This window comes from Lacerta agilis, chromosome 3 (assembly GCF_009819535.1).
Source record: "Lacerta agilis isolate rLacAgi1 chromosome 3, rLacAgi1.pri, whole genome shotgun sequence".
NCBI lineage: Eukaryota > Metazoa > Chordata > Lepidosauria > Squamata > Lacertidae > Lacerta > Lacerta agilis.
In genome coordinates this window covers 5553510-5567871 of record NC_046314.1, presented here as the reverse complement: position 1 = coordinate 5567871, position 14362 = coordinate 5553510, and the positions used below count along the sequence as shown (strand labels likewise).

The 14362-nt window shown below is 45.7% G+C and overlaps 1 protein-coding gene across 1 annotated transcript in view; it reads left to right on the top strand.

The window, feature by feature from the left end:
* The window catches only part of PLEK (pleckstrin), a 30409-nt gene that overhangs the window by 2273 nt on the left and 13774 nt on the right, over window positions 1–14362 (top strand). Inside the window, exon 2 of the mRNA XM_033142700.1 lies at window positions 11757–11912. Coding sequence (XP_032998591.1) covers window positions 11757–11912 — 156 coding nt within the window. The remainder of the gene's footprint in view (window positions 1–11756; window positions 11913–14362) is intronic.

Here is a 14362-nt window from a genome sequence, read left to right as displayed (position 1 = left end):
TTGGAAAAATGAAGTGCAAATGAACCCAAATCGATAGATCAGTACACTCCAAGATACATCTGCTGCTCTGCTCACTTTTACCTCCAGCCCCAACCACTGTGGGTTTCTGTCCCCAGTGAAAATCTCCCCCCAACCCCGATTGCATCGAATTGCACCTTAAGGCATGAAAGGCTGGGGCTGGGTTATAAGAACAGATGTGGGGGGCCTTTTTCATCTGGGGCATGCTGGCCATGGGCTTGACTTACCAGCAGAATATATGTGGCACAAGTCTCAGTGTTCAACAGGTGGGGCAGCTATGAGCAACCATTGTGTTTAGGCATGTGGTTTAACAGACTCAAAGGAAAGGAGAAGTGGTATTTTGGGGAAGTTGCCCAGAGGCCACACTTCTAGTTTTCTATCTCTTCCCCTCCTAAAAAAAGAAAAGAAAAGAAGTATTATTTATTTGAGAATAATATTCAGGGAACTTCTGTCTTGGCTCTGTTCTTTGATTGATTGAAAGAGTCGGCAACAATGGGTTAAAACAAAAACACATTGGGGGGTTGTAGATACAAAATAGGAAAGGCCTCTTGCTTCTTTACTAATTGCATAGGAATTTCAGCAAGTATAGCTCTGCGTCTATATAATTATTTAAGTTACAGGAGCTCTGTCATCTTTTCCATCTGTCTAACCTAGTATACTATAGGAAGTGAAACCAATTCCTCCCTCCCCTACATGAACTCAGTTTGGGTTCCAGGGGTTGAGATTTCCAAAGCCAAACTTCTTCCAACTTTCCTTAGAAATATTACTGCAAGCTCCAGGCATGCATGCCAGGAAGAGAAAGCCCTAGTCATTTGATTATCAGTTCTTTGTTGTTGTTCAGTTGTTCAGTCGAGTCCGACTCTTCGTGGCCCCATGGACCAGAGCATGCCAGGCACGCCTATCCTCCACTGCCTCCCGCAGTTTGGTCAGATTCATGTTGGTAGCTTCGAGAACACTGTCCAACCATCTCATCCTCTGTCGTCCCCTTCTCCTTGTGCCCTCCATCTTTCCCAACATCAGGGTCTTTTCCAGGGAGTCTTCTCTTCTCATGAGGTGGCCAAAGTACTGGAGCCTCAACTTCAGGATCTGCCCTTCCAGTGAGCACTCGGGGCTGATTTCTTTAAGGATGGATAAGTTTGATCTTTTTGCAGTCAATGGGACTCTCAAGAGTCTCCTCCAGCACCATAATTCAAAAGCATCAATTCTTCGGTGATCAGCCTTCTTTATGGTGCAGCTCTCAGTTCTAGAGAACACAATTTGTCTGTCATGTACACCACAACCAGTGAAGCCTTACAAGCTCTTCAGATATGAAAGGTCCCATTAATTGTTTCCAAGCCAGAGCCTACAAGTCTTCTTTTGGGATAGTGCACAATGCATATGAGGATAGAACTTCCGAAGAAGAGATTTTGTGGCCACGATTTCAATGTAGAAAATCAGACCCTACCTGAAATAGGGCACAATTGCCATTATAAGCCATAAGGTATCACAGAGGGTGATAGTGGTGCTGTGGGTTAAACCACAGAGCCTAGGGCTTGCCGATCAGAAGGTCGGCGGTTTGAATCCCTGCCATGGGGTGAGCTCCCGTTGCTCGGTCCCAGCTCCTGCCCACCTAGCAGTTCAAAAGCACGTCAAGTGCAAGTAGATAAATAGGTACCACTCTGGCGGGAAGGTAAACAGTGTGTTGCTCTGGTTCGCCAGAAGCAGCTTAGTCATGCTGGCCACATGACCCGGAAGCTGTATGCCGGCTCCCTCGGCCTATAGAGCGAGTTGAGCGCCGCAACCCCAGAGTCAGGGGTACCTTTACCTTTACCTTTACCTTTAATGGACCTCTAAAGCTATAACCCTATACTGAGTTACTTGGGAATCAGGGAAGATCAGTGTAAGTCCGAGTAGACGTGAGTAGACATCTGAGTAGACGTGTGTGACCAAGGGGCAGAATCTCAGACCCAGGGTTGAATGTAACGTCTCTACTAGTCCTCAGAATTGCACTACATGTCACAAACAGCATACATATTGTAACGAAAGAGAATGCTTCTCACTTTCACACGGGACAGCACCTTGTGGTTTTCTCAGCTTCTTCAGTTGAGAAGTGCTGGGGAAATTATATGACTTGCCTGTTAAGTTTTGATTCTTGATCTCATGTGAGTACAATTATGTGACCATAATTGTACTGTGGTGAGGGCAAGGCACTCTGTGCATGCTCTGAGGCACTTTCCTGAATGGTTATGTCACATGTTTCAGGGCATTGCCCTGGTACTGAAAACAGATTCTGGGCCCAATTTTTACAGTGAGCACAGCAACAAGCAGAGACCTTTGTGTTAACATAACACCTTCTATCAAAAGCGACTTTCCTTTTCTTTTTCTTTCTAACATGTTTTCATTAAAAGTGCATACCGTGTCTCTGTTTCCAATCACAGAGTCCTTCATGCAGGTCAGTTACATTCAGTGTGACATTACTGTCCAATGTAAATGAGCAGTCATCATTCAAAGGTAGTCATGCTGGTCCCTGAGCCTTATAGAGTCCTCTCTGGCCCTTCCGCTTCTCTCTCCTTTCTGTCTCCCATCCCATCCCGTCCCATCCCATCCCATCCCATCCCCTGGAGCAACCTTGACCTGAGCAAGTAATGACATCCTTCTGTAATGTGTGCAGAGCTTCTGAACTGAGGCAACATTATGCCTTCAAACCACGATCGAATCAAATAATTTAGGGACCCCAATATGGGCAGCAATTAATTAAAGGTTTGTGGGTCTGGTTTTAGAGACCTCTTTTTTCAACTGCTTTATCTTGCAGTGCAATCCTGCTGGCCACTACTTAAAGGTAAAGGGACCCCTGACCATTAGGTCCAGTCGCGGACGACTCTGGGGTTGCGGCGCTCATCTCGCTTTACTGGCCGAGGGAGCCGGTGTACAGCTTCCGGGTCATGTGGCCAGCATGACTAACCTGCTTCTGGCGAACCAGAGCAGCGCACGAAAACGCTGTTTACCTTCCCGCTGGAGCGGTACCTATTTATCTACTTGCACTTTTGACATGCTTTCAAACTGCTAGGTGGGCAGGGGCAGAGACCGAGCAACAGGAGCTCACCCCGTCGTGGGGATTCGAACCGCCGACCTTCTGATCGGCAAGCTGTTATTTTCCTAATCACAAATTACCAGCTTCTGTCTAATAATCAGGGACATCTTGTTTTTAAAACCCTGTCCTAAAGCCATACAGCTGAACATGCCTGTTTTCTTAATATATTGGTATGTTAGTTTTTGCTTCTTGCAGAAACCTCAAAACAGCCAGTATAGTGTGAGAATTAAGTAACCAAGCTAGTTGCTTCACACTTTATACAGAACTGCAAAATTGCAAGTCACCACTAAATGCTGTTCTAACCCGGGGGTCAGCAACCTGCGGCTCCAGAGCCGCATGCGGCTCTCTGACAGGTTTCCCGCGGCTCCGGCATGCCCCCTTTCAATAATAATTAAATGGTTATCAGCAGGGGGCAAGAACCGGCCCGCGCGCCAGGCGCTGCCAGCAACCCTGCGGGAAGCTTTCTGGGCAGCTTTCCTGCACTCGAAGTGAGCCACGCTGATGGGAGAAAGGCGTCGCGCAGCGGCGAAGTTTGTTTTGGCCCGGCGGGATGAGCCTTCCTCCCTCCTTCGCGCCCTGAGGGCGGGGGCTCCCTTCGCCAACTTCCCCGGGCGCAGTCACCCGCTTTCGCCCCATGGAGAACCCGGCGGGCGGCAGCACCGTCCCAGCTGTAGCGCCCACGGAGCAACAGCCCCAGCTGCCCCCTGCAGCGGGAGTGAACGGCGGGGATTCGTCGGAGCAGCCCGGCGGCGGCGCGAGGTGCTTTCTGCGCCACCGCCAGGCTCCGAGGTGTTGCCAGAGAGCAACGGGCCGGTGCTTCGCCAGCGCTCGCTACAGGCGGTGTACGTGCTCAACGACGGCGCGCTGCAGTGCCTGGCGCGATTTCCCCTCCCCTCAAACCTGTTTTTTGCTTTTTTGCTTTTTGCCTTGCTCTCCCACCCCCCCTCTTTTTCTTCCTCCCCTCCTTTTTTAATCCAAGGGGGGAAATCCCATTTTTAAAACAAACAAACAAACAAACGAAAAACAAACAAACACCCCCCACAGCTGCTGCAGCCACTCTATTTGAATTTTTATTATTACCCTTTTCTCCCTCTATCCCCCCTTTTTCTTTTCTCTTCCCCTTTTGTTTTCAAAAAAAGGAAAAAGAAGAAAAAGATTTCCCCCCCTTTATTTTTATTTTTTAAACTACTACATATTTTTAATAGATATTCTCCCCACCCCACCCCCAATTTATATTTTTCCACCCCACTTTTCCATTCCCACCCCCATCTGTTTTCTACCCCGTCTCTTCCTTTCTCTCTTTCCCTTTGTGTCCCTCCCTCTCGCTTTCTAAACCAAATTCCCCCCCCTTTTCTTTCTTTCTTAGTTCGCATGCCAACCTATCTTAGAGGGGGAAGCCCTCTCTCCCACCCACCACACCCCCCCAAAACAACTTTGAGCTGAACCCCCCAAAACGGGGGTAGATCACTGCTGAAAGTAGATCACAGTTTCTTGGGAGTTGGCCACCCCTGGTATAAGACATGTAACTAGAATAAAAATTAAAAAAAACCCAAGCAAATAATTGTAATAACTACTGTAATAAAGCACTGCTATAATTATATATAATTTCCCTAAAATTTTGGTTTCATTCGCCTTTCCGTGCTGAAATGTCACAACCTGAACGACCATGGCTTGCCCCCCCCCCCTAGTTTTGATCCTGGGTACGCCCCTGAGTCAATGCAAAAAAGTAAGAACTTATTCTTGTTGTTTTTACTAATTATACTTTGCATTGGCTCCTATACGTTATTTATTATTATTGCATTAAGGTAAGAAACAATATATGCAGCGTTATATTTGTTTTAAATGTCGCAATGGTTTTGCGGCTCCCAGTTTTTTTCCCCCCTTTGGAAACGGGTCCAAGTGGCTCTTTTCGTCTTAAAGGTTGCAGACCCCTGCACTAGGGGTTAAATACCATCTGTACACCATTTTCATTTAGTTTTCTTTCTGCTGTAATTTTAAAATCTGCATTCCACAGCTTCTCCCATGCGGCCATTTCAATATTATGGCCTATATGTCTTGCCCAGTGTGGCAGCTGCAGTTCATTCTGGTTTCTCAGAACCTGTAGCTGGCCCATTTTGAGACAGCCATGTGTTAAGCCAGCGATATCAGCAGAGCTGATGTTCAGACACATGTTGACTGCTGAACATTTCTGAGCATTCTCAGCAACATGCCAAAAGTCACTACAATGAACAAATATATAAAATTATGCCAAGGTGCACACACATAGAGGAAGGTTTTGCAAAAGTAGGATAGAAGACACTGTGTGGGATATTAGGGTTATACTAACCTCTCCCATCCTGGTGGCATCCAGATGTTTTGGACTGCAACTCTCATTGGCCAGGGCATAGTGGGAGGAGGAGTCTTAAAGATCTGGAAGGCACCAGCTTGGGGGATGCTGGGTTAGGCTGTTGATAGTCTGTCTCTTGATCTCAAAATGGATAGGAGCATCTTTTAATGTAATTGGAGACAAACACTTCACTTCCCCTGCCCCAGATTATTAAATGTGCACAGGAAGTAGCTGTAGGATCTAGTGCTTAAATCATAGCTGTCAACTTTTCCCTTTTTTAAAGGGAAATTCCCTTATTCCGAATAGGATTCCTCGCAAGAAAAGGGAAAAGTTGACAGCTATGGCTTAAATGAATGCTTCCACGTTGTTGCTGAAATGCTGCCTTGAATTTAACACCAGCAGTTAGTAAAGATTTGACAGATAAGATCATTACTGGGGCTAACCATGGGTCAGGTGATAACAAATGAAGCCAGCTTGATTTAAGTAGGATGGCAAGTGGAATTTGAACTGCACCTTCAGTATTTTGAGATGCTGAGGTTAATAGACACATTAGACTCTGAGAATAAGGAACTGGTGTTTCTGAATATTGAAATTATATCTATGTAGTATGTATCGGTGATAAACAGTTTCCATGCCAAGCAGAACTTTAAAACAAACAAACCAACACCTTGCAAGAAAAGAGAATCCTCCTCTAGTTTTCTGATGAGGCATGGAAATGCGCAGAATCTGTCCTCACCCACAAAGATAGCATGGCATGCGTAACCAGCTTACCAAGTGGTTACAGGATCAATGTGGTAAGTTAACAAGCAATGGCTGGAATTGATGCTAAGAGATGGAATTGATATGGGGGGGTGGATTTATGAAAGGCGGCGCTTTGTCCTGGATCTTAGGCAAGTCAATTAAAATAATAATAATAATAATAATAACAATAATAATAATAATAATAATAGCTAAACAACTAGGGTTTTCCTTTTAAAAAGCTCATCAGTTTGGGGGTCTTCCTAAACAAAAGCTCAACAACTACCGGTATATAATTTCCAGGAAGAGAGACTTGTAGGATTTTCCACATCAGGGGGCAAAATAGCTAGTATCTGACTGGTGGGCACCATTTTGCTCTTCCTCAGTCAGCAAAATATCTTGGTCTAGCCCTGTGAAATATTAATAGTAGGCTGCATTGCAGGCTTCTTGTGAGCCACTCTCTCTCAGCTACAGCACTGGGCCCCTCCCTCCAAAAAAATTGCCTTATGAGGACAATGTTGTACATTGGCATTGGCAGGGAAATTATTTTAAGTATTTAAAAAATGAAACTCCACGCTTTTAATCATTCCTGTCTTTGCTGTGGTCTTGTTTCTGGATAGACTTATCACTGTCAAATCATAGCTACACAAGTTTATTTATTTTTTCTATAGCGCATCTCACTTCAGCCCTGGGTGTGAGAGAAAAACAGCATATAAGAGAACCAGGAGGCTCTGTCTCCAGAGAATTGAATTGTCATTCTAGACTTTACCTATCTCTATGCCTCAAGCTACTGTGAAAAGAAACATACTGGTGCGGTAATGTGGTGTTGAAGCATAACCCCCTATCAGGGTCTCCCCCCCCCCCAAGCCGGAACTCTGTTCTGGCACCTCTCAGGTGGGCGCCATTGTCATCATAAGAGAATAAGGGAGGCCTTCCTGGTGAGTTCCGGCACCTCTTTTTCTAGAAAAATAAGACCGCCCCTTGTGCTGTTGTTCCCCACCAAACCTACCACTCCCCCACCTACCCTTGGTGTATTCTGCTTGGAAATTTGGATGGCAGATAAATATTCTTGTCATAATCCACCCGGCTGTTTCCAAATCAACAAAAACAACAACTTGACCATTTTGCATTGGCCCTGAATATCCCACCCAGAATGGAGCTGATTTGAGGGGGAAATGGGTGCTTTGGGCACGTCCTCCTTTGTAATTTACCTGGGGCACAATCCACCAGGACAATCTGTAGCACAACCCCCATTGAAATGAGGGTGGACAGGGGGATTCCTTTGCTTCAGGTTCTGTTTGCCTCCTCCCAGAAAAAGGAATGTTGGATGTGCTTCACATTCAGCTCAGCATGCTGTTGTCATCAGAGGGACAAACCATAGCCAGAGACATAGCCTTGTTGGAGGCTGCACACACTATCCCTGTAAAGTTATATTCTTCCCCTCAAAGACTTCTGGGCATTATAGTTTGTTAAGGGTTGCTAGGAAATGTAACCCTCTGAGGTGTAAACTATGGCACCCAGAATTCTTTGACGGAAATAATGTGCTTTGAATGTGTTTGAAGGCTATATGCACACTATAACCTTAGTTTGTTGCTGCAAAGTCTTGTAGACACCTAAGACTCTCGGGAAGGAGAAGCAAATGTGTTGGAAGTTAGCATGGAATCACCGAGCCCAGAGACAATTTACCACATCGTTAAAAACAACAATGAAGGATGTGTTGGAATAACATCTATGCAAGAAGAAAAGTAGCATCACAGGAAGAAAGATTCCTAGCCTGAGTTTGTACCTGCTGCACTGGCTATCTACTTGCAGTGAATTGTTTGCCTAGGGCGGGGGTCAGCAACCTGCGGCTCCGGAGCCGCATGTGGCTCTCTGACAGGTCTCCCGCGGCTCCGGCCTGCCCCCTTTCAATGCCCTTTCAATAATAATTAAATGGTTATTGGCAAAAAAAAAAAGAAGGCCAAAAAAACCATGAATAATCCGCATCAACGTTGAACAGCTGGGCGGTCTTTCTCAGCCCTCTCGGGGTTCCCGAGGACAGACCCAAGATTGATGTCCACCTTGACCACTCCCAGAGAGAGGAAGCGACTTCTTCACACCAATAAGTGTGTGGGGAGGGCTGAGCTTTTACCACCTCGGCGTGCCGATTGGCAGGACAGATCGCCCACCTTGGCACATAGGCTCGGAGCCGGGGCCTTACCGCCGAGGTAGCCACTGAGGATGAAGGCGGGAGGCGGGCATGGGAGAGCGACGCTTCGTCCGGCCAATGAGCCGCCGGGATGCCTGTTCTTGTTTGAGGGGAACGGGCCAATGAGGGTGGCGTTAGGGCGGGGAGAAGAAGGAGCTGGGCTTTGCGAGTTAGAGAGAGAGAGAGAGAGAGAGAGAGAGAGAGAGAGAGAGAAGAGTCGGGATAATAAAGGCGGCAGGAGGTGGCGGCAGCGATTGGAGCGGCCCCTGTTCTGAGCGGCCCCTGTCGGGCGGAATCCTTTTCAAAGTGGCCGCGCGGAGGGCGGAGCAGGTGGGCCAGGCGTCGCCGTGACGGGAGGGTGGTGATGGTCGCCGACAGGATGAAGTAGAGCTGCTTTGGGGCGGCGGCGGTGAAAACGTCCGGGCTGCTTCTGAAACCTCCGCCAACCGGTGCTTCGCCAGCGCTCGCTCAACGACGGCCCCAAGGGTGGCTCGGGGGCCCGGAGCGCTGCAGTGCCTGGCACGATTTCCCCCCCCCAAACCTGTTTTTTTGCTTTTTGGCTTTTTGCCTTGCTCTCCCACCCCCCTCTCTTTTTCTTCCTCCCCTCCTTTTTTAATCCAAGGGGAGAAATCCCATTTTTAAAACAAACAAACAAACAAACGAAAAACAAACAAACACCCCCCACAGCTGCTGCAGCCACTCTCTTTGAATTTTTATTATTACCCTTTTCTCCCTCTATCCCCCCTTTTTCTTTTCTCTTCCCCTTTTGTTTTTGTTTTCAAAAAAAGGAAAAAGAAGAAAAAGATTTCCCCCCTTTATTTTTATTTTTTAAACTACTACGTATTTTTAATAGATATCCTCCCCACCCCACCCTACCCCCAATTTATAATTTTCCACCCCACTTTTCCATTCCCACCCCCCTTTTTCTTTCTTTATTAGTTCGCTTGCCAACCTATCTTAGAGGGGGAAGCCCTCTCTCCCACCCACCACACCCCCCCAAACAACTTTGAGCTGAACCCCCAAAAACGGGGGTAGATCACTGCTGAAAGTAGATCACAGTTTCTTGGGAGTTGGCCACCCCGGTATAAGACATGTGACTAGAATAAAAAATTTAAAAAACCAAGCAAATAATTGTAATAACTACTGTAATAAAGCACTGCTATAATTATATATAATTTCCCTAAAATTTTGGTTTCATTCGCCTTTCCATGCTGAAATGTCACAACCTGAACGACCATGGCTTGCCCCCCCCCCAGTTTTGATCCTGGGTACGCCCCTGAGTCAATGCAAAAAAGTAAGAACTTATTCTTGTTGTTTTTACTAATTATACGTTGCATTGGCTCCTATATGTTATTTATTATTATTGCATTAAGGTAAGAAACAATATATGCAGCGTTATATTTGTTTTAAATGTCGCAATGGTTTTGCGGCTCCCAGTTGTTGTTTTTTCCTTTGGAAACGGGTCCAAGTGGCTCTTTGTGTCTTAAAGGTTGCAGACCCCTGTTCTAACCTAACCACTGTTCCATAATGCTCAGCACTCCTTTTCCTCCAACCCCTTGCTCCCCCATTATTTTTCAGACTATTGAAGAGATCACATGGCATTTGATACAAAAAAATTATATTGTCTAAGGTGTTTGAATATCAGGCCAGTCAAATTTGTCTCCCAGTTCTAGGAATAGGCAGAATTTACTTAGTTATTTAATTTGCATCTTGCCTTTCCTCCCAGAGGAGCCCAGTGCAGCAAACATAAAAAAAAATTAAGAGTAAGGCATTCTTCTACAATGGCAGCTGAAAAAAGGAAGAGAGGACTTCTGCAGGAGCCCAAACCTCTATTGTGTCTGTGCCTGCTGTATTTGTACTCCTTTCATTTCATTAAAAGGTGGAATACACACCTAAGGGCAGATCAACCCCATATATTCAAAGCACATTTGATACACCTTTAACGCATCAGTGTTAAAGGTCAGCGTTTTGATTTGGATTTCGGCATCAATGTCAGCCCTTGTGAAAAGATAACTGCCCAATGGTTCCCAAGAAGTTATCTTTTCACAAGGGCTGACATTGATGCTGAAATCCAGCATCGCTTGAGCTCTGTGAGTGCAGCTTTCTCCTGATTAAAGTGCAGAGTGTTTGAGGTCCGGGATATTCACAGGGAAACCAAAATGCTTGTTTACAAAGCTATTGTACTACCAACCTTACTGTATGCTTGTGAAACATGGACCACTTATAAACGCCATCTTCGACTCCTTGAAAGTATCCATCAACAGTGTCTCCAAAAAAATTTACACATCACTTAGGAAGACAGACGAACTAATGCCACTGTACTGGAAGATATAGAAATTGGAGTTCTTGGTAATACCCAGAAGTCAAAAATTAAAGAAACCAAGAACTCTGGCCAGGCGGGAGATCAGTTTTAAAGTCTTCAAACAGTTTTATTATTATAGAATTGAAGCAAATTCCAGTCGAAGAATTAGCGAAACAGGGCCTTGTCCTGGAATTTATTTCGACTGGAATTTGCTTCAATACTATAATAATAAAACTGTTTGAAGACATTAAAACTGATCTCCCGCCTGGCCAGAGTTCTTGGATTCTTTAATTTTTGGCTACTGTGCTGGAAGATGCAAAGATCACCAGTGTCAAAGCAATGATTCTTTCAACATCAACTTTGTTGGACTGGTCATGTTGTTCAGATGTCTGATTATCGTCTTCCAAAGCAACTACTCCATTCCGAACTTAAAAATGGAAAGCGCAATGCCGGTGGTCAACAAAAGAGGGTTAAAGACTCTCTCAAGGCAAATCTTTAAAAAAAAAAATGTAGTATAAACACCGACAACTGGGAAACACTGGCCTGCGAGCGCTCCAGTTGGAGAACAGCCTTTACCAAAGATGTTGTGCTCAAACTCAGGACGAAAAGGAGAAACGTACTAAGAGGAAGGCACGTTGTAGAAGGACATGTGGATCCAGAAAGCCGCTCCACTTACCCATGGGGTGAGGTTGCGGTGGGACGCGCAACCGCCCACTCTTCCCCAGGGGATCACAGCCACGTCATCGGCAGCCGGCCAATCAGCTGGCTGCGGAGGCGTGGGCGGGACCTATTTAAATGGAGGTGCGAGCCGGGAGGCGAGAACTGTGTTCATGGAAGACCATCTTACTCAGATATGAGTGATCACCAAAGAAGCTTGGGAACCATTGGGTTCCATGATAGAAGAAAGGAAGGATCTAAATATATGGGTGGAGGGATGAATAATTAACCCTAATACTGAATGTTACATTGTTTTTAGAATCTCCTTGGGTCTTTGGGGATTGATAGGTGCTTGACACATTTTGGATAAATAAGGATTTATTTAGATACAAATGCTTTCATTGGCATTGTCACAGGATGCATAGATAATTTTTGTCTTGAACTTGTTTGCATACAGGGTAGCATGTTTAACACTTGGAAACCCATGTGGGTAGTCTTGTTAGAAGACGGGATTGAATTCTTTAAGAAGAAGACAGACAACAGCCCTAAAGGAATGATTCCTCTGAAGGGAAGCACCTTTACAAGTCCCTGCCAGGATTTTGGTAAAAGGATGGTGAGTATACATGTCTTCTGAAGTACACTGAAGAAAGCAGGCGGGAAGGTGGTGGTGGGGGGGTTAAGCTATGGATTACCGGTAGGTTTTTTGCACTGTGGTTAAGATATTGTCAGATCGTTCTGGCTGCATAAGCTGATTGTAAGGCTCGCGCGATGGTGCTTCACGAGTAACGGAGCAGGAGCCCAAACAGTCTTTTGCAGTTTTATTGTGCAAACTATTTACGGTGCAGAGCTACAAAATGCATGTCTGTCTCAGTCGCTGGCAGAATCCGGGAGTGGCCCCTTCCGGCTTCTCCCCCAGCATAAGAACTTCGGCACCCCAAGTCTTCTCCTACCCTCTTTGCGTTTCATCCCTCTGAGCAACTGGGGCGGCGGAAATGGCGTGCCTCCCTCCTGACCGCTCGGGCCAGGTGAGTGCAGGGTCTCAGCAACATCCCCCAAGCCCTCTCCCCGCCAGGCTCCCTGTCTGTGGCTCCTGGCTGGAAGAGGCGCTGGGGCTCTCAGTGGCATCCCGAAGCACCCCCCCCCCCACCAGGCTGGTTCCTTCCTTCTCCAAATTCAGCCCTGCAAAATGATAAGACAGGGTGGGGCAACCAGATGATGTTGAACTCAAACACCTATCAGCTTCAGCCAGCATGGCCAAGGGTCAATGATGATGGGAGTTGTAGTCCACCAACACCTGGAAAGCTGTTGGGTTCCCCAGCGCTGTTCTAAGAAAACAATGCTGGTCGTTTTCTTTCTAAGAGAGCCAGTGTGGTGTAGTGGTTAAGAGTGGTATACTCGTAATCTGGGGGACCGGGTTCGTGTCTCCACTCCTCCACTCCACTCCACTCCTCCACATGCAGCTGCTGGGTGACCTTGGGCTAGTCACACTTCTTTGAAGTCTCTCAGCCCCACTCACCTCACAGAGTGTTTGTTGTGGGGGAGGAAGGGAAAGGAGAATGTTAGCCGCTTTGAGACTCCTTCGGGTAGTGAAAAGCGGGATATCAAATCCAAACTCTTCTTCTTCTTCTTCTAAGGATAGACTCGGGGCTTATTCACACCTCCATTTGCCTGCCTCTTCCCCCTGGGGTAGATAGATGTTTATTCGGCATTTGCGCCCATCATACAATACAATCATACAATACAAAACAAGCAGTCAATCAAAAATCAGATAAAATCAAATAAAACAATAACCCAATACAGGCCGCGGATATAATAACACAACTCACAGGGACCAATATTATCACTTCGATAAAACATATATAAAAAGAATTAAAGTTAAAATTTAGGCACCCAAAACTAAAACCAATGTCTAATTCTATTTTTGCCCCCTGGGGTAACCCAGTCAGAACAAGTAGCCTTTGGGTTTTTCATGGATTGCTGTTCCAATTTTGTGGTGGGACAATGGCAAAATCACTTGGACCTGTGCCTAGAAAGATGGGGAAAGCAGAAAACCAAAGCAGGGGATGAGCGGAAGGGTGGACGAGCCCTTGCTTGACAGATTTTTATTGTTATGGGAATTTACATGAAACAGAGTCGCTAAGGTCCAGCATGCATCTCGATTATACTTTGACTGTGCAGTTCTTTACACAGATAAAGAACTGGGGACTATTGATATTGTGGTGAGACAGCTTCTCTGTCTCTGAAAAACTCACATATCTGAGTAAGGGGCAGTAGGAACTGTTAGCTGGAACTAATGCTCTTCAGTTAGGAGGAACAGCAGTCTGAGCATGTAACTGTTGCTGAACTGTATGAGACCATTTCTTTCCAAATCAATATGTACAAGATCAGACTGTGCTGGTCTTCCAAGATCGGGGCAAATTGATTCAATGTTTCCACCCCTGGAACACTGTAGTAGTCTGAGTGCTCAGTGCCTTTCTCAGATATCCGTCTGGGCAGAGAAGTCAGAAAGATGATTAGACCACTGCAGTTTTCCAGAAAAGGCAACGTGAGTGCAATAGTTTTAAATAGTTAGTCCTACTTTGGAAGGCATGCATGTGATCCCAAGTCCCTTTCAGTTAAAACTTTTGTATCCAACTTAGAATAAACCCATTAAAATTAATGAACCCAAGCCAGTCATTTCCATTAACTTCAGTGGGTCTACTCTGAGCACTCCTTGGATGCAACCCTCTTTTCTTCAGTAGTGTGTGGATTGTGCTAATTCCCTAGCCTAAGATAAATTAGATACTCAGCTTTTGCTGTGTTTGTGTCTTTGTGTAGCAACAATAAATCAGCAGGAATGTTTCCTGGTTATTTCAGTATTGCATGATCAAACCAAGGCTGCAGGTTTAATGGGACAGCTGCACATTCCTGCAATGAAGGGGGTTAGAGATGATCTCCAGAGTCCTTTCCAACTCTACAATTCTATGATTCTAAGAGCAGATAATGGTGTAAAAATTATATTCTGTTCCATACTACTTCACAGTTCCTTCCCAGCTTGCCCAGTTTAAGCAGTTTATACTGCTG